General features: G+C 43.9%; 1 protein-coding gene across 1 annotated transcript; it reads left to right on the top strand.

The window, feature by feature from the left end:
* The first annotated feature begins 5101 nt into the window (after positions 1 to 5101).
* LOC118564886 (nuclear factor 7, brain-like) lies at positions 5102 to 6572 on the top strand. The gene has a single exon (XM_036144219.1). The coding sequence runs from the start codon at positions 5151 to 5153 to the stop codon at positions 6570 to 6572; it is 1422 nt and encodes a 473-aa protein (XP_036000112.1). The 5' UTR covers positions 5102 to 5150.
* Positions 6573 to 18021: the final 11449 nt, after the last annotated feature.

The following is an 18021-nucleotide window of genomic DNA, read 5'->3' as shown; positions in this document are numbered from 1 at the left end:
ATACTCAGTTTCATCTTTGGTTCCTTTTGCAAAAATGGTAATGAATGTGGTATTTTTGTAACTTTGGAAGCGACGGTATCAGAATTTCAGGTCCAGGTCCACACTGTGGAGAAACTAGCAGATACCCGAGGCCCATTTTTTTTGTGTGGACCCACAAAGATTAGTTTCTCGTTGTGCTCCATCAGCAGGGCCCATGCTGCAGGGACCTCTAGGTGAAGGTCACAGGAAGCATAATCCTTGATTCCAGACCAGGGGTCTAGTTTTGAAAGTAAACTTTTTTTCCCCATAAGTTGCAGCAGTGATCATTGCAGCCAACCTCGAGTTTCTGAGGACCTTCCTGTGAGAAACTGTTGTACGACATCTTGCACAGATAAAACTTGTACATAAGGGACTGATGAGTTTGGTCTAGTTAGAGCCAAATGAAGCAGGAGAGACCAGACCTGAACCTCTACTGGGAATGTGTCCCATACTATTCTCCTTCTCATGAGAAGATAACTTCAGACTATGACAAAATGACCAATCTCTGACATGGTAATTAAGGAAAGCAATGAGAGAGTTTTTTTCCAGTTACTGACCTTAAAGACTGAAAAAAAATCCTGAAAACCGTTGAATAACTTCCAGAACAAGGTAAACTTTGAATATTCATGTATCAAAAGTGTTCAAATTAGGTTTAAATATGAAATATTGCGCATATTTACACCGATTATAGTATTCCGCGTTTAAGTGCTGCCTCCGTTTACGATCGGCCATTTCCGACGTGTGACGTCAGTTCAAGAACACAGAGAATGTGCAAAGCGAACTTGCATAGAAACACACATTGTTTACATTGTACAACCGGTACAGCGAACAAGGATATATGGATGTTTTCCAGTATCTTCTTTCACACACCAAATCTGCTGATCCACGTCTACTTTGAGCAAGCGCGTTTGAAAAAAATTGCCGAGCTAAGTCCACAATAAAATGCCTTCCAGGTGTGTAGTTGGTGGCTGTAGTATCGCCTATAGGCCTAGTGCAGACCGCGGTGAAGTTGGTTTGACATTGGACATTCAAGCTCCGCGGAGTCAGCGGGATCTAGCTCACGGTTGATCCGGTTGAAGGACTCCGATTTCGGCCAGCGTCTCTCAGCTCCTCCCTCCTCCCATACGCGGTGGGACCGTCAACAAATCGGATTTGATTTTTGTTTCTTAAGTGCTCCGCTGACTCCGCGGAGCTTGAATGACCAATGTCAAACCAACTTCACCGTGGTCTAGTGCAGGCCAGAAAGTAGCGCTACATACTTGGCTGGTGGATCAAGAGGTCCGAAAGAAATGGGATAAATTCGTAAAAGAAACGCGAAAGGACTGGATTGCCGGCAGTGTCAAAAGTGTTTTATGCAATTCACACTTCACGAGCGAGGATTTTGAGGGGTACTCACAATGGAGCATGGGCTCTATGTCTTGGGCAGCGTTAGATATAGACCAGGTCATGCGTGACGTCCGCCCAACATCCGGGTCCCGTGGGTAGGCAAAAGCCGAACTGTTCCCGTCTACTATTATTACAAAACGGGTGATTTAGAGCGTACTTTTAGTTAGTTTATTTTTGGAATCTAAACAGTGCCTACGACTTGTCGTGCTCCCGGTTGCACACAGAGGCATTCCAAATCGTCGGATGTACGTTTCTGTCATTTACCAAAGACAAGGAAAGAAGAAAGAAATGGATAATTTCCATGAAAAGGATGCAGGCAGACAACCTCAATGGACTGTGGGAGCCATCATACTACGACAGAATGTGCAGTCTACACTTCATCTCCGGTAAATACAACTTAATTTTGCTCTAGTCATTGTTCTACTTAAATAGCGGCGGAGGGGATGTGGCGATCGCTACACGGGCCGGAGAAGCACAGTCGATTCGCTGCAGCAGCAGCACGCCACATCATTTTAGTTTTCTTCATGCAATCAGTGTGCAATAATGTTCACCCGACAGCGGCTGCATTACGCCCCTGTTTACGCTGCAACGTTGCCGACACCCCCACCAATTTTAATAAGACAAAAACACCAACATAATCCGTAGTGAACAATGTTTTTTTTAACCTACTGGGTGGGTCTTCCTCTCTGCTGAGGCGCTGTCTGTGTCAGACTCCGCTTTCTGCTGTTACACAAACATGTCTGAACATCTATCCATCCATTTTCTGACCCGCTTAATCCCTCATGGGGTCACGGGGGTTGCTGCTGCCTATGTCCGGATATAAAATAATTGTAGCCGTCCAGTGGTTTCATGGCTTTCATGCTTTCTCATCTGTACTGGCCTGCCGTGTTTATAAGGCAGCTGTATATGTCGCGGTATGGAACACTTTGCCAGCATTTCACAGACTCGCTCCGTCCCTTCAGGCTTTTGCTGTGTGGATCTGGCAATCTGATACCATCAACCATCAACTTACTCTTAAAACGTTCTTGTGATACGTTATCTAAAGAAGAAAATTAGTCGAGAACTCGTCGTTTCCTCTGTTTGCGTCCGCCTTTGTGTTCGTCTTTTGTCAACCAGTCCGGTGCGCATGCGCAAAAACCCCAGTTCAAAACAATAACAATGAACTGGTCTATAGTCTCCTTAGGTTCACCTTGTTCAAACTCCGTTTCTTCGTATATATATTCGGTATCGGAGTCGCCGATGCTTGAGGTGGAGTTTGTAGATGTATCAGACATTTTTTTTTTTTGTAATTTTTTGTACGTAGAGTAAGAGTTATTAATTAAATTTAATAAATCGGTAGCAAAAGTCTTAGTGTTAGCAGCCGGATGCACGGTACTAGTTCTGTCACATTCTGGAGCAGCCCGATTGAGGAATGTTCGGGCTCTTTCGCTTATACAGCAAGTTTTATCAAATTACTTCCAAACGGCGCCCATAATTCACATATAATATACATTTCTTTAGTCTGGTGACTATTTGAATGCATCTGCGTTAAAATACATTCAGTCCAAGAGTTAGACTTTAGAATTCGCTACCACAACAGCAGTGTGAGTTAAGGAATCAGAGAAGATGCTTAACTCTCTTCTCACTGCTGCTGAAACTCCAGTTGCAGAAAAAAACACAACATTCATGATAACATTTCTCCTCTGATAAAAGAAAAGAAGGTTTCAGGTGTGTCAAGGTTCAGTTTTTCCCGCGTACGGGGCTGCTTGAAGGATCAGAAAGGGCTTAATTCGCTTCTCGGGGTGACTAGGCTGTTCAAGGGACTGGAATGGAACAACCAAGCAGCACTTGCCCAGCTCCTCAACGAATCACCTCTGCCCAGACCTCCACCCACCAGCCTGTCCGTCGCTGTTGCCTCTGCCGCTGCTGCTTCCGCCTCTGCGGTTCCGTCGCTACTCCCACTGCAACCCCCGCCGCTGCACCTGCCGCAATTGCCGCTCCCACTGCTGGTGCTGCTTCTACTGCAGCTCCCGTGGCTGAACCTGCCGCAACTGCTGCTCCTGTCACAGTTGCTGCTACCTCAGTTGCGGTTTTCCCTGATACAACCCCCACCGCTGCTGCCTCTGCCACTGCTCCCACTTCGTCATCATCAGCAGCAGCTTCTCCTTCACCACTTGGCTCCTCCCAGCGCAGACACCGGGCTCCGCTGACTGAGGCTGACATCACCTCCATCTCCCTGGTGAGTTGGCCTGACAACATCGCAGCTCCTCGGGAAAGAACCTCAGCAGCTGCTTGGAAGGCCACGCCCCCTCTTGCCAGAGCGTCCTGGATCTACGTGACCCAGCTGTGGGACCGCCGAAAGCTCTGTTCCTGCTCCGCCGGCTGCCGAAAGCCCAGCTGCCTCATCACAGGACCCACCTCCTTCCACCGCTCCCAACTTCCTGAGGCCTGGGTTCAGAAGGATGTGCCTGCCTCCAACACTCATAAGCCTCATGAGATGTGGGTCCAGGTAGACCCACCAGCCACCTGCGCACCCAAGTTTCTTCCCCTGCATTCTTAAGCCTCCAAGGTTCTCCAACGCTCTGCTGTGTGCCTCAGAGGAAGCTCCAAGGTCCCGCTGGCTGCCTTAGATGGTGCTTTGCAGCCGACGATGCCCGCCTCTGGCTCTGCTGCCTCGCCACCGGGGTCGCCCTGCACACCCATGCTGCCGGCCGAGCCGCCGCCCAGCGCACCCAAGCCGCCTGGGTGCTCAATGAAACGCTGCTGCCTGCCTCACCCTGAACATTTCCTGGCACCTTTCTCCTCCCATACAATACCAACTCCATTCACCACAGCTGATCAGTTCCACCTGACGCATAATCAAGCCAAGACTCTCCCTACCTGTCAGCCTTCCTACATATACCCTCCTCAGTTTGCTCTTCCTCGCCGGATTGTCTTCACTCAAACCTTGTCCTGATTGTGCTTCCCACTTCTGCCAGTCAGTGCTTCCTATGTCTCCCTGCCAGTGTTTCCCACGTCTGCCTGTCTGCGATCCCTACATCTGCCTGCCTGTGCTTTCCACCTCTGTCTGCCGGTCTTCATCCAACTACCAGCTCCAGCTCCGCCACGTCTCCAGCCTCAGTCATCTTCACCAATGCTTCAGCCTGGTACAGTCTCTGGTCACCTCCTCAACAACTCATACCCCTCAAGTAAACTCTTAAAACGAAACTCTGTTTGTGTGGTTGTATTCGGGTACATCAGGACAAATCCTGACAAGGTGTGGATAAATTTCCTAGCTTTTGATACTATAGTCCAATCAAAACCAAGCATGGAAACTGGACCTAAGTAAAATCCTGCCTTTGAACATGTTTGATTTACACAAATGTATTTAATTTATAATGTAATTTACAAGGTATGTTAAAATAGTGAGAAAGGTAAAGCAAGTTTATTTGTAAAGCACATTTCAGTAACAAGACAATCCAAGTAAACATTCAAGTCAGTTTCTGACTCTATAAAAATAGAAAAGATTTCAACTGTTTTATTTCAGCTGTGAAAGTTGTTCCAACAGCATCACCTGCTGGAGATAAACTGATACAGCAGATTGTCTGATTTAACACGTCACAGACCGGTTAGAGAAACAGAAAGTATTTTCAGACGTTATTGAACTGAGTTGAGACGCCATTGGGTGTCAGTTCTCTGCTGGATAAACACGGAAATATTTGGAAGATTTTCAGAAGAAGCAGCTGAAACTTTTGGTGAGTTTGGCTGTTGAAATAATTCAATCCAAAATGACTGAGAGACTGCTGGAAAGTTACCTGAGCTGCCATGTGTGTTCAGAGACTTTCAGAGATCCTGTGTCTCTGAGTTGCAACCACAGCTTCTGTTCAAGCTGCCTGCAGAAATTCTGGGAACACGCTGGAAACAAGAACTGTCCCATCTGTAAAAGAAGATCTTCCAAGGATTATCCAATAGTTAACTTCACTCTGAAGGAACTGGCTGACTCTTTTACTGGAAGAAAGAAATCTGGATCATCTGAGACAGAAAAAGGAGCAAAGCAGCTGATGGTGGTCTGCAGCAAACACCAAGAAGACCCTAAACTGTTCTGTAAAGACGAGCAGAGAGCTGTGTGTCCTGGCTGTGAGTTTTCTCTCCACCAGAGTCACAAAGTGGTTCCTATAGAACAAGCAGTCAGTGAGCTGAAGGAGCAGCTGAGATCAGACTTAAAGTCTCTGCAGGACAAGAGGAACAAACACAAACAGATGGAGAAAACATACGAGGATGTGATTCAACACTCCAAGAAGCAGCTGTTGTCCACAGAGAGACAGATCAGAGCAGAGTTCAACAAGCTCCACCAGTTCCTGAAAGAGGAAGAGGAGTCCAGACTGGCAGCTCTGAGGGAGGAAGAGGAGCAGAAGGGGAAGACTATCAGCAGAGAGATGAAGAGGATCCAGGAGCAGATCTCCTCTCTGTCAGACAGCATCTCTGCTGTTGAAGAAGACCTGCAGAAAGACAACGTGTCGTTCCTCAGCAGTTATAAAGCCACTCAGAGCAGAGCCAGAGGTCAGAGGTCACTGTCAGATCCACAGCTGGTCTCAGGAGCTCTGATAGATGTGGCCAAACACCTGGGCAACCTGTCCTTCAGAGTCTGGGAGAAGATGAAGGAGAAGGTCCACTTCAGTCCTGTCATTCTGGACCCAAACACTGCAGAAGGAAGGCTCTACCTGTCTGATGATCTGACCAGTGTGAGACATGGAGACACAGAGCAGCAGCTTCCTGATAATCCAGAGAGAAAGACTAAGCACCCATCTGTTTTTGGTTCTGAGGGCTTCAGCTCAGGGAAACACAGCTGGGAGGTGGAGGTTGGAGACCATCCTGACTGGAATATCGGTTATGTTAAAGAGTCAGTTGAGAGGAAGGGAAGGACATCTGCGTCACCAAAATATGGAACCTGGTGTTTACGGCATTGTGATGGAAAATACACTAATGGTGATGGTAAGACTCTCCCAGTGAAGAAGAATTTCCAGAGGATCAGAGTCCAGCTGGACTATGATAGGGGGGAGGTGTCCTTCTACGACCCTGAAGACATGTCTCACATCTACACTCACAGAGACACTTTCACTGAGAAACTCTTCCCTTATTTAAAAGTTGGAGAAGCTGCTGATGCCAAAACTTCTGATCTCAAAATCTGTCAAAGTGAGATTTCTGTTTAAATATCAAAGTTGTCTTTTTAAAATATATATATATATATATATATATTTTTATCTTTCTATTTGCTGTCAGACCAACCTTTGTTTTAAATAGCAAAGGAACACATTATTGTTTTCAAGGATTTTAAACTTTAATTTGAAATTAAAAATAGGAAAACATGACTACATTTTTTTTGAAAATCAAAACATCTTTAACATCTAATTAGTTTTATTAAGTTGTAATCTTTCTCACCAGCATTGGACAATTTTTAATTTTCTAATTTGACTGTTGAAAAAAAACTCTTCAAATCACAGTCAGAACCAGCAGCCAGTTCTATTAGTCCAGTTATTATTTATGCTGATTTAAAGCTTTAAATCACAAAGGTTTTTTCTCCTGAAACATTTATCAGAATCAGTTCATATTCACCAGTAGAGAGTGGATTAATGGAAAACTGTTTCTGATAGCAGTTCTGTTGTTCCTCACAGTAAACTGGATCCAGAACCCGACCTGGTCCAGATGTTCCAGGTTCTGGTCTCTTTGCAGCCTGCAGAGCTCCTGCAGCTCCTCCATGTAGGACAGGGGTGGACAAAGTTTTTGACTCGTGGGCCACAATGGGTTCTTAAATCTGACAGAGGGGCCGGGCTAGGAGAAGATGTATGAAGTATTTGTGTAAATTACTAAAAATGACACATGATTTCACATGTTGTGCACAAACTGATCTTTCCCCTCATAGCTGTTCAACTGTGGATAACTTTTGTTTATCTTGTGGTTTTATTTTTCTCTAGCTCCTAAAATTGTTTTGAATTGGGCTGTTATGCACTTTTTAGTTTTTATCTCTGTTTATCCTGTTATTCTCCTATAGAATTTTATCTATTTTGTCTCAACATCTTTTTATTTGATTTCAGCTTGTAAAGCACGTTGTGCACCATATGGACTGTTGAAAAGTGCTATATAAATAAACTTTGATTGACTTTGATTCCCCTGTAGGTTTACGTTCAGCTCATTCATGTGTGAAATTATGTCCACAGCAAAAGTAAAGCCATAAAGCCAGTTCTTGTCCCTCAGCTCAGGAAATTCATCTGATTTCCCCATTAATGCCCAAAAATACCCAAATCTCCTCTTTCAGCTCCCACACTCGTTGGAACACTTTAGCCAAACCTAACCAGCAGACACCAGAGCAGTAAAGCAGGTCCTGATGATCGGCATCGGTTTCCTCCATAAATATAAACTGACCATCCTGAATTCCCCTTTGCTGGTATGAGGTTAACGAGTTTTGCAGCTGGATTAATGATGTGATTAAACTGCTATATGCGCTGACAGGTACACAGATGATTCCTGATGGAGGATGCAGCTTCATTCTTTCCATGACAGCAGACAACCGGTAATACAAATCCTCTCCCTGCATTTGTCCTTTCAGGGACTCCATGGTCAGAAACTCTGTTATCTCAAAACTGTTATTAATCCCTCGGATAAAACTGAGGAGCTGAACAATGTTTTTTGTATCGTTACTTTCATCCAGTGTCAGTGAATATAAATGAAAGGACTCTGCCTTTTTGTTTAACTCGCCGCTATATCTTCATCAATTGAGTCACTGTCCTGCGTGATAATCTGAGTTTTTCTAACTTGTCTTTTGCTCTCTGGACACAAGACACCTGCAGTCTTAATCATGCGTTATTTTAAAAACTCTCCTATGGAGAAAGATTTGCTAGCCTTTTGCTAATTTGAATAGCAGCTAAAAACTTAACTTGGTACTTGAGTCTTGGATCATAGTTTGTCAATGAAAATTGTTTTGCTGATTTTGTAAATTAGCCGCCAACGACCCGTTCTTGGGTTGGCTGTTTCTGATCATAGCTGGATGCTTGGTAGCAAAGCGACAGCTGAAATTATAGTCTTTGAAAACTGTATGTTTCTTGACATATCAAACAGAGCGTTGATTGGACTTCAGTGAAGAAATATTTTTGGTCCACTCCTTATTATACACCAGGCAGTTACTGTTCACTTCTTTGATTTCCTTTTGGGATTATTAAAGTATTTCTGATTCTGATTTTTTTACAGAAGAGTTCAAAGAGCAAAGCGTAAAGAAGTGTTAATAAAGGCCAATGTGTTTGGAGTGTGCCACCTAGTTGAAATCACCAGTATTGCAGGTAAAATGCTAAATTAATGAAATTTGATAATATTTTTTATTAGACAAGTTCGGTGGGCCGGATTAAAAATGTTTAGGTTGTTCTGTTGGGGTGTCTTTGATTTAGACTTTTAGTTGGACAGTTTTGGGAGGCGCTGTGAAGATTGATGACCACAGGCAGGAATAATTTCCCGTGACGCTCTGTGGTGCATCTGGGTAAGAGGAGTCTTCTGCTGAAGGAGCTCCTCTGCTGGGCCAGTGTGTTATGGAGAGGGTGTGAGACATTGTCCAAGATGGACAGAGGTGGATTTTCTGAGTTTTTGCCTTTCCAGGACCTGTGTTTTTGGATTCCATGAGTTTTTCTTTGTTCCTGCCTGTTTTTGGGTTCAGCTCTCTCATGTACTGACTGGAACTGTTTATTGAGCCTGTCTGTCCCTTTTTCTGCCAGTCTGAGGTTAATAAATCCTCCTTTCATCCACTCCTGTTGTCGGTCTGAATTCTGGGTCCATCTGTCCCCGTTCATTACATAAGATGTCTTTTTAGAAATTAATATAACCTGTGAAAGCACTACACTCAGATCAAACCACAGAATAAAGACCAAATTATCATGCAATGCAAAACCAAGATTCTAACACTAGGATTTAACATCTTAGGAATATGTAACTTATAAGACAAATGCAGTGATCACAAAATTTTTTTTACACAATGCATTCAATTGTTGTCATGAGGTATTGCGTCTCAGAGATGTCTTCTTCTTGCCCTTAAAGATAATGGTTTATAGAGTCATTGTTCCAACCACCGATCCCCTCACATCTGTATGTGAAATATTTTATTAAAAATACAAAACAGAAACAAAATAAAAATCCAGCAGCCTCATCCGTGAGTGGGAATCGGCGCTTCAGTTGCTCTGGTGATCTTTCCTTGAACCCTCTGGCAGTTGGTACACACGGCTCCTGGAATCTGAAGGGCCTCCTGACCCATTGGCCCACCACATCTGCCTGTCGATGACCTCATTCGAGGTCGGGGGTTGGTGGACTCTCCTTCACATTCCTCCGTCCGTCCGTCTTCTTCCGCTTATCCGGGGTCGGGTCGCGGGGGCAGCGGCTTCAGTAGGGAGGCCCAGACGTCCCTCTCCCCGGCCACTTGGGCCAGCTCCTCAGGAGGAATCCCAAGGCGTTCCCAGGCCAGCCGGGAGACATAGTCCCTCCAGCGTGTCCTGGGTCTTCCCCTGGGTCTCCTCCCGGTGGGACGTGCCCGGAACACCTCACCAGGGAGGCGTCCAGGAGGCATCCTGACCAGATGCCCGAGCCACCTCAACTGGCTCCTCTCGACGTGGAGGAGCAGCGGCTCTACTCTGAGTCCTCCCCGGATGACTGAGCTCCTCACCCTATCTCTAAGGGAGAGCCCAGACACAGTACGGAGAAAACTCATTTCAGCCGCTTGTATCCGGGATCTCGTTCTTTCGGTCACGACCCAAAGCTCGTGACCATAGATGAGGGTAGGAACGTAGATCGACCGGTAAATCGAGAGCTTCGCCTTTTGGCTCAGCTCTCTCTTCACCACAACGGATCGGTACACATTCCTGGACTCTCCTAATTTTATGTCTCCAATACAACCTGAAACTTACACGACAATCTTTAGATATCGAATGTTGTGTGCTACCTGTAATTCCGGAAGTTGACTTCGGCCCCGAAAAACTTCTTTCAGTCATATGTAATTGTATTCTGTAATGAAATTAACTGAACACTCTCACAAGAAACAAACATCGAAGCTTTTTACCCCATTTTCAATTTTAGTCTGTGCACAGAACCCCTCCCCTATCCAAGTTTCTGTTCTCTATCACTCTGAGAACAAAATAAGTTTTGTGACAAAACATTAACAATGATCAGTATTTAGTCATCATAGGGAGTCAATTAACTGCAAATGCTCACCTCTGTTAAAGTAGGAAGAAGTTGCATAAGATCAGTGTATCTAAATGAAATAACTACGAGTTTATGTTCTCAGTGGCACACAGCAGTTCGGCTTTGTGAGAATGCTGGATGTTCCAAGTTATTTACATACTGAGACAGGGTGGTGTATCTGGGCAAAAGACATATAAAACATTGTTTTTAACCTGAATAAAACACCTGGTAATATAGCAAATCCTGGTGAAAAGCTGGTTTAACATAGCTGGCAGCTGTTATATGTACAATAGAAAAATCTCAATACTTGTGAGCCGATAAGGAATAACCTAAAAGATTGTTTAACCTAAAAAGTGTGTCTGGTAAGGAATAATATTTGGTTTAGAAACAGAATGTGTATCTCAGGGCACATGTGCATACCAGAGAGAGGCCTCGTCGTAAAAATGGCCCCAGGAAGTCCAAAGCTGATAACAACTCCCATTCTGGCAATTTATGGCATGCAGTTGGTAACCAGAGAGACAGGTCCACCCAGTGAATCTCCTGCTCATAGTTGTACACTGTCTGCTGTTAAATTGTGTACATAACAAAAAGTGAATAAACATGAATATATTGTCAAAACCGCAAACCTGTGCACTGGGATACACTCAATTGGCTGCCTTAAGAAGTTATGAATCAGCTCCTGTCCATCTGGCCAGGAACTCAAAGATGTTTGATATCAGACTGTGTGGCTCCTGAGATGAACTCGGATTGACATGCAACAGATCAGGCAAACATGAGATCGGAGTTAAGACTTCATATTCAAGGCTTCCATGTGTGGAACTCTACATTTCTTCCCCACGTGTTGCAGTGTCAGCTTAGCGAAGCACCTCAGTGACAAAAGTTCCCTTTTCACAACTCAGATGCTGATAAATCAAGTGGCTCCAATATGTGCCTGTATGTGTTCATACAGGCACTTCCCTTGGCAGCTTGAGATCTGCGCTGTTCATGAGCGTTGGCCATTTTTCCAGGGTGCGTAAACATTGTTCATGGGAGCGTTATCCCCTTGCTGGGGTACTGACCTTCTGGATGTGAGGTCGTATTTGGACTTCATGCCAAGATTCGGTGACTCGATGCCAGGCTGACTTGTTGGTGTGAAACACTCCCTTGCCCAATGCCCAGAGTGACCACAGTTGTAGCAGATGTCTGTAGATGTTTGAAAAGTTCTGACATGTCCACCTTGTGTTTTCGGTCCTCTACTCTTTCCCCCATGTCTGCGCTGATCAGTACAATGCCATCTGCATCCATGCACAGGAACAACAAATCTGGAATCAAATGAAGAACAGAAAAGCGGAGGAGGCACCCCCCCCCCCCTCCTTGAATGAAATTAGACTGTGGTTGGAACCGTAAGCGTTTGACCTCCATGTGATGCACCAGCTGAGACATTTATTTGTGCCATCTCCTGCTTTCTCTTGCTCACTTTCCGCTTTGCTTCTAGTAACTGTAATTTAAGTAATTGAAGTTGCAAGTCCTCTAATATATATATATATATATATATATATATATATATATATATATATATATATATATATTAGGGCTGGGCAACGATTAAAATATTTAATCGCCGTGATTAATCGCGATTAATCGCATTGTATTTACAAACTCCAAGAATGAATTCAAAAGTAGTGTAAAGAGCACTTTTATTTTAATGTTCTGCTGCCATATGAACAAAAGTGTTGTAACATTTGTAGCACTTATTTTATACTGGATATTTTCAACCCATCTATTGAATTTAGTGCACTAGTTGATCTTTTCTTCATAAGAGAACAGCAAGCACTGCAGCCAAAATATGGCCTTTTTTGACCTGCTGTATATTAGCCAGTCCCTAAGCTTGATGTATCATGAAACTGTTGACCTTTTGGGTTTTGTGTTTTTTATTTTATTATTACAATTAAATAATAATAATAATAATAATAATAATAATAATAATAATAATAATAATAATAATAATAATAATAATAATAATAATAATAATAATAATAATAATAATAATAATGTTATGTTCAGTGTTTTTTGGCTAATCCACCTCTTATATATTTCAATCCTTATGTAATTTTGTCTGTGTTGTGTGCACCTGCCTGTTGCTTTAATCCTATAAATTTCCCCGTCGTGGGATTAAAAAAAAAGGATTAGGTAATGTTATCTTATCTTAAATAACATTTTTTAATATATGTACTGGGTTCTTTCAAGGTCTTAATTACATGTTATGTGTGGGCTCCAGTAACATCCATCCATCCATCCATCCATCCATCCACTGATCTACCTGGATGTTCCCTGGAGGACTGAAACGCCTCAGTCAGAGACGTCTGTGGGTCTGTCGGGGCAGTGAGAGAAGTTTCGTCTCCTCTCTCCGTTTCTGGGACTCGACATTTTCATGTATGTATGTATGTATATATATATATATATATATATGTATGTATGTGTATATATATATGTATGTATGTGTATATATATATATAATATATATGTATATGTATATATATATATATATCTATATCTATATCTATATATATATCTATATATATATATCTCTCTATCTGTATCTCTGTCTCTCTCTGTCTGTCTCTATGTCTGTCTCTCTGTCTCTGTCTCTCTCTGTCTCTCTCTGTCTCTCTCTCTATCTCTCTCTCTCTCTCTCTCTCTCTCTCTCTCTCTCTCTCTCTGTCTCTGTCTCTCTCTCTGTCTCTCTGTCTCTCTAGTCTCTCTCTCTCTGTCTCTCTCTCTCTCTCTCTCTCTCTCTCTCTCTCTCTCTGTGTCTCTCTCTCTCTCTCTCTCTCTCTCTGTCTCTCTCTCTCTCTCTCTCTGTCTCTCTCTCTCTCTCTCTGTCTCTGTCTCTCTCTCTATCTCTCTCTGTCTCTGTCTCTCTGTCTATGTCTCTATGTCTCTCCCTCTCCTCTCTCCCTGTCTCTGTCTGTCTCTCTCTCTGTCTTGATCTCTGTCTCTCTCTCTGTCTCTGTTACGCTCATGCTCTACTCTGTCCTGTCTCATGTCTCTATCTCTCTCTGTTCGGTCTCTATCTGTCTCTGTCTCTCCTCTGTCTCTCTGTTCTCTGTCTCTCTCTCTCTGTCTCTCATGTCTCTCCTGTCTTCTCTGTTTCTCTATTCTATCTGTCGAAGCCTCTCTTGTCTCTCTCTCTCTTTGTGATCTCTCTCTCTGTGTCTCTATCTCTGTATACTCTCGTGTCATCTCTCCTTCCTCTCTGTGGTGTCTCTCTCTCTCGTCTCCTCTCTGTCTCTCTCTCTCTTGTCTCTCTCTCTTCGGTCCTGTACCTCTCAGATCTCTCACTCTCTCTCGCTCTTCTCTATGTCGCTCTGTCTCTCCTCTCTCTCTCTCGCGTCCTCCCTTCTCGTCCCCTCCCGTGGTCCTGCCCTTGTGCCCGCCGTTCCCCCCTGCCTCCCTGTCAGTACAGAAGGGGGGGGGGGTCTGAAACCATAAGGGAGGCGCTGTGAAGATTGATGACCACAGGCAGGAATAATTTCCCGTGACGCTCTGTGGTGCATCTGGGTAAGAGGAGTCTTCTGCTGAAGGAGCTCCTCTGCTGGGCCAGTGTGTTATGGAGAGGGTGTGAGACATTGTCCAAGATGGACTGTAGCCTGGACAGCATCCTCCTCATTGCCACAGACGTCAGAGTGTCCAGCTCCTCCCCCACAACATCACCGGCCCTCCTGATCAGTTTGTTCAGTCTGTTGTTGTCAGCAACCCTCAGCCCGCTGCCCCAGCATGTGCCAGTAAAGAAGATCGAGCTGGCAACAACAGACTCATAAAACATCCCCAGCATCGTCCCACAAATGTTAAAGGACCTCAGCCTCCTCAGGAAGAAGAGTCAGCTTTGGCCCTTTTTGTAGACCGCCTCAGTGTTTCTTGTCCAGTCCAGCTTAATATTAAAGTATACTCCAAGGTACTTGTCAGTGGCTAACCACCTTTTCATTGCCACTTTTGCAGGACGTGAAGGTCTTGACTCGTAGACATTGGTTTAAAAAACGTACGTAATCCAATGTAAGAAAAAATGACTTGTTTATTACGAACGTGAACTTGCAAAAAAGATTGTCAACATTACGGTAAGCAAAAAACCAAAACTTGAATCTTACGGTCAAAAAACTGTAGCTCCTCGCCCTGCACCATTGCTTTATTTTTTTTTTTTACAGTACCCCGCGCATGCGCACCTATACAGACAAAACTGTGCACCTTTGGCTACTTAAACAGGACATCAAAGGAGCCTCTATCAAATATCAAATATAGAAAACAATACAAAATAAAACCAAATGTCTATCAATACACTAACGGTATACATTCCTCATAATTAAATTATGATAATCAGCAGAAAATAAAACATAATGTCTATATGGCTCTAACATTCCGGCCCCTAATTGTTCTTGTAGGCTACAAAACAATTACCTTTTACATATCCATAGAGCCATACAAGTTGCTTTCCAAAAAAGTAGATACGATCCATGTAATACTTAATCTTTTACGTTCAAAACAAATTGGGTAACTATAAGAAATTTTTTTTTGCAGTCTTTCTGATGGAAGTGTACAAAGAAAACAAAAAAAATGGAGTCAGAGGTTCCAGAACATGACTCACCGTTGGAGACCAGCCTTTACCGCTGTCTCTGTTGACATGTGAAAGACCACTACATATCCGCTTCAAGCAGCATGCAGAGCTTGGAGATAGGTCTAAGCAGAACACTTGTGCTGGTTTTCACCTTAGCCTGACGAACATGCCCTCTGCAGTCTTCTATTGTTTCCATAACCCGACCCATGATCCATGAATTCCTCGGGACTGTGTCGTCAATGATGAGAACAATATCACCTTCAGTGATATTCCGCCTTGGGAGACACCATTTCTGCCTCTGTTGTAGTGTCAGCAAATATTCCTTCGTCCAGCGTCTCCAAAATAAATCGCTCAGGTATTGGACCTGCCGCCACCTACGTCTGGAGTAAATGTCATTTCTGTCAAAGATACCTGGTGGTAATGGTGTTTTGGCTTTCATCAACAGAAGGTGATTTGGCGTTAATGCCTCCAAGTCATTTAGGTCATTGGAGACCTTTGTAATGGGGCGGCTATTCAAAATAGCTTCAACTTCACAGAGCAAAGTTTGCAGCCCTTCCTCATCAACTGTTTGCTGCTTTACAACTGAGTTGAGCACCTTCCTTATTGTCCGTATCTGTCGCTCCCAAATACCGCCAAAATGAGACGCCGCAGGGGGATTGAACATCCAAGTGATGCCTTTTGCTGTCAAGGTGTTCTGAATCTTTGCATCATTCAAAGCTTGCACTGACTCTCGCAGCTCACGCTCTGCTCCTACAAGGTTGGTTCCATTGTCGGAGCGAATAAGCTTGACTTGCCCTCTGCGAGCAATGAATCTGCGCAATGCATGAATACAGGAGCTTGTATCCAAAGAACTTGCTAGCTCAATATGTACAGCTCGCATTGTTAAACATGTGAAAATCACACCATACTTCTTTATCATGATTCGACCTCTCTTAATTTCAAAAGGGCCAAAATAGTCCATTCCAACGTTTGTAAACGGTGGTTCATCAGGTACAAGCCGTTCACTAGGCAAATCTGCCATGAATTGATGTCCTGATTTTCCATGCTGCCGTTTGCAGGTTACACATCTGGATAGAACTGTCCGGATGACTGAATGTGCTCTCAATATCCAGTATTGCTGTCGCACCTTTGACAAAACATGATTTCTGCCACTGTGCCCAAGATCTTCGTGCACAGATGTGAGAATAAGAGACGTGATGTGCATATCTTTGCTTAAAACTGCAGGATGTTTTAACTCCTCTTCCATTGAAGACTTATTCAACCTGCCACCAACTCTCAATATGCCCTTCTGCAGGACAGGTGCCAGCTGATAAAGACAGTTCCCCTTTGGCATCAGCTTACCTTCCTGAAGCAGCCTGATTTCTTTGTGGAATTTCTTTGCTTGACTGAGACGAACTACCTCCAACTCTGCTTCTACGATGTCACTCACGGATATTGACTGTCTTGGAAAGGAAGCTTTGATGTCCGTCATTTGTTTCTCAAGCTCAATCTTTTGACTGTTTTCATCGAGCTTTCTCGTTTCAAGAGACGTTTTTAACTCTTTTCTCTTCTGCGCACAGAGCTTTAACATGCTTTTCAGTTTCAGGTACCATGCAACGCCACGCTTCAAGCGATACCAACTTGAATAATGGTGAATGAGTTGGGAGGCTGGATCCATATCTCCACTAATATCAAGCGTACAAACAGAAACATCTTTGACCTCTGGGTCACAACTAAGTGTCTGATTTACGCTAAGTGGGAAATCTGGCCACTCTGACTCTTGCTTAGTCAAGAAGTCAGGACCCCTGATCCAAGTTTCTGCCTTTAAAAAGGCATCCATAGTAAGTCCTCTGGAAGCAAAGTCTGCTGGATTAGCAGAGGAATTCACAAATCTCCACTGAGATATCTCTGATTTATCTCTTATTGCAGTAACTCGGTTGGCAACAAACGTATGGTATCTGGCACTCTCATTTCGGATGTACTGAAGAACAGAAGTACTGTCGGTCCAGAACACAGACTCCTTCAAGTCAAGATCCAGTTCTTCTCTCATTACCATGTCCATTTTTGCGGCTACAACTGCAGCTGTGAGCTCAAGACGAGGTATGCTGACTGGTTTTAATGGCGTGACCCTGGCTTTGCCAATAACAAAAGCACTGTGTGACTGGTTTTGCCTGTTTATAGAAACCAGGTAGGTGACTGTACCATATCCCTTCTCACTTGCGTCCGCAAAGTGGTGGAGCCTTGCTGATATAGTCTCACCAAAATTTGTTGGTTTGAAACATCTCTTAACCTGAAACGTTGCCAAGTGTTGCAGTGTTGTCACCCACCTTTCCCACTGCACAGAGAGAGCTTCTGGCATGTTGTCATCCCAAGCATGCTTTGTTCTGCATAGCTCCTGCAGGATCTGCTTCACTGGAAGGATTAGCGGAGCTAAAATCCCAAGAGGATCATATATTGAACTCACCATTGAAAGTACTCCTCTTCTTGTCAGTGGCTTGTTCTGGATAACAACTCTAAATTTCAGAGCGTCTGATTCCACGCACCACTGAACTCCTAAAGCTCTTTCTACTGGGAGCTGATCCTTTCTTAGATCCAGTTCCTTGATTTCCTTAGCCCACTCCTCCTCCGGTAATGATGCCAGTACAACTCTACTGTTGGAAATCCATTTAGTCAGTTTGAAGCCTCCTGTTTTACATAAAACCAGAAGATCTTGAATAAGAGCAACTGCTTGTTTCTCAGTAGCAACAGACTTGAGACAGTCGTCAACGTAAAAGTTCTTCAATACTGTGCTTGTTGCCTCCAAGCTGAAACTTTCCCGATGATCCTCAGCACACTTTCTTAATGCAAAATTTGCACAACTTGGTGACGACGTCGCACCAAAC

This window comes from Fundulus heteroclitus, chromosome 12 (assembly GCF_011125445.2).
Source record: "Fundulus heteroclitus isolate FHET01 chromosome 12, MU-UCD_Fhet_4.1, whole genome shotgun sequence".
NCBI classification, from domain to species: Eukaryota; Metazoa; Chordata; class Actinopteri; order Cyprinodontiformes; family Fundulidae; genus Fundulus; species Fundulus heteroclitus.
The sequence above is the reverse complement of the archived record's forward strand: the minus strand, read 5'-3'. Positions and strand labels throughout refer to the sequence as shown.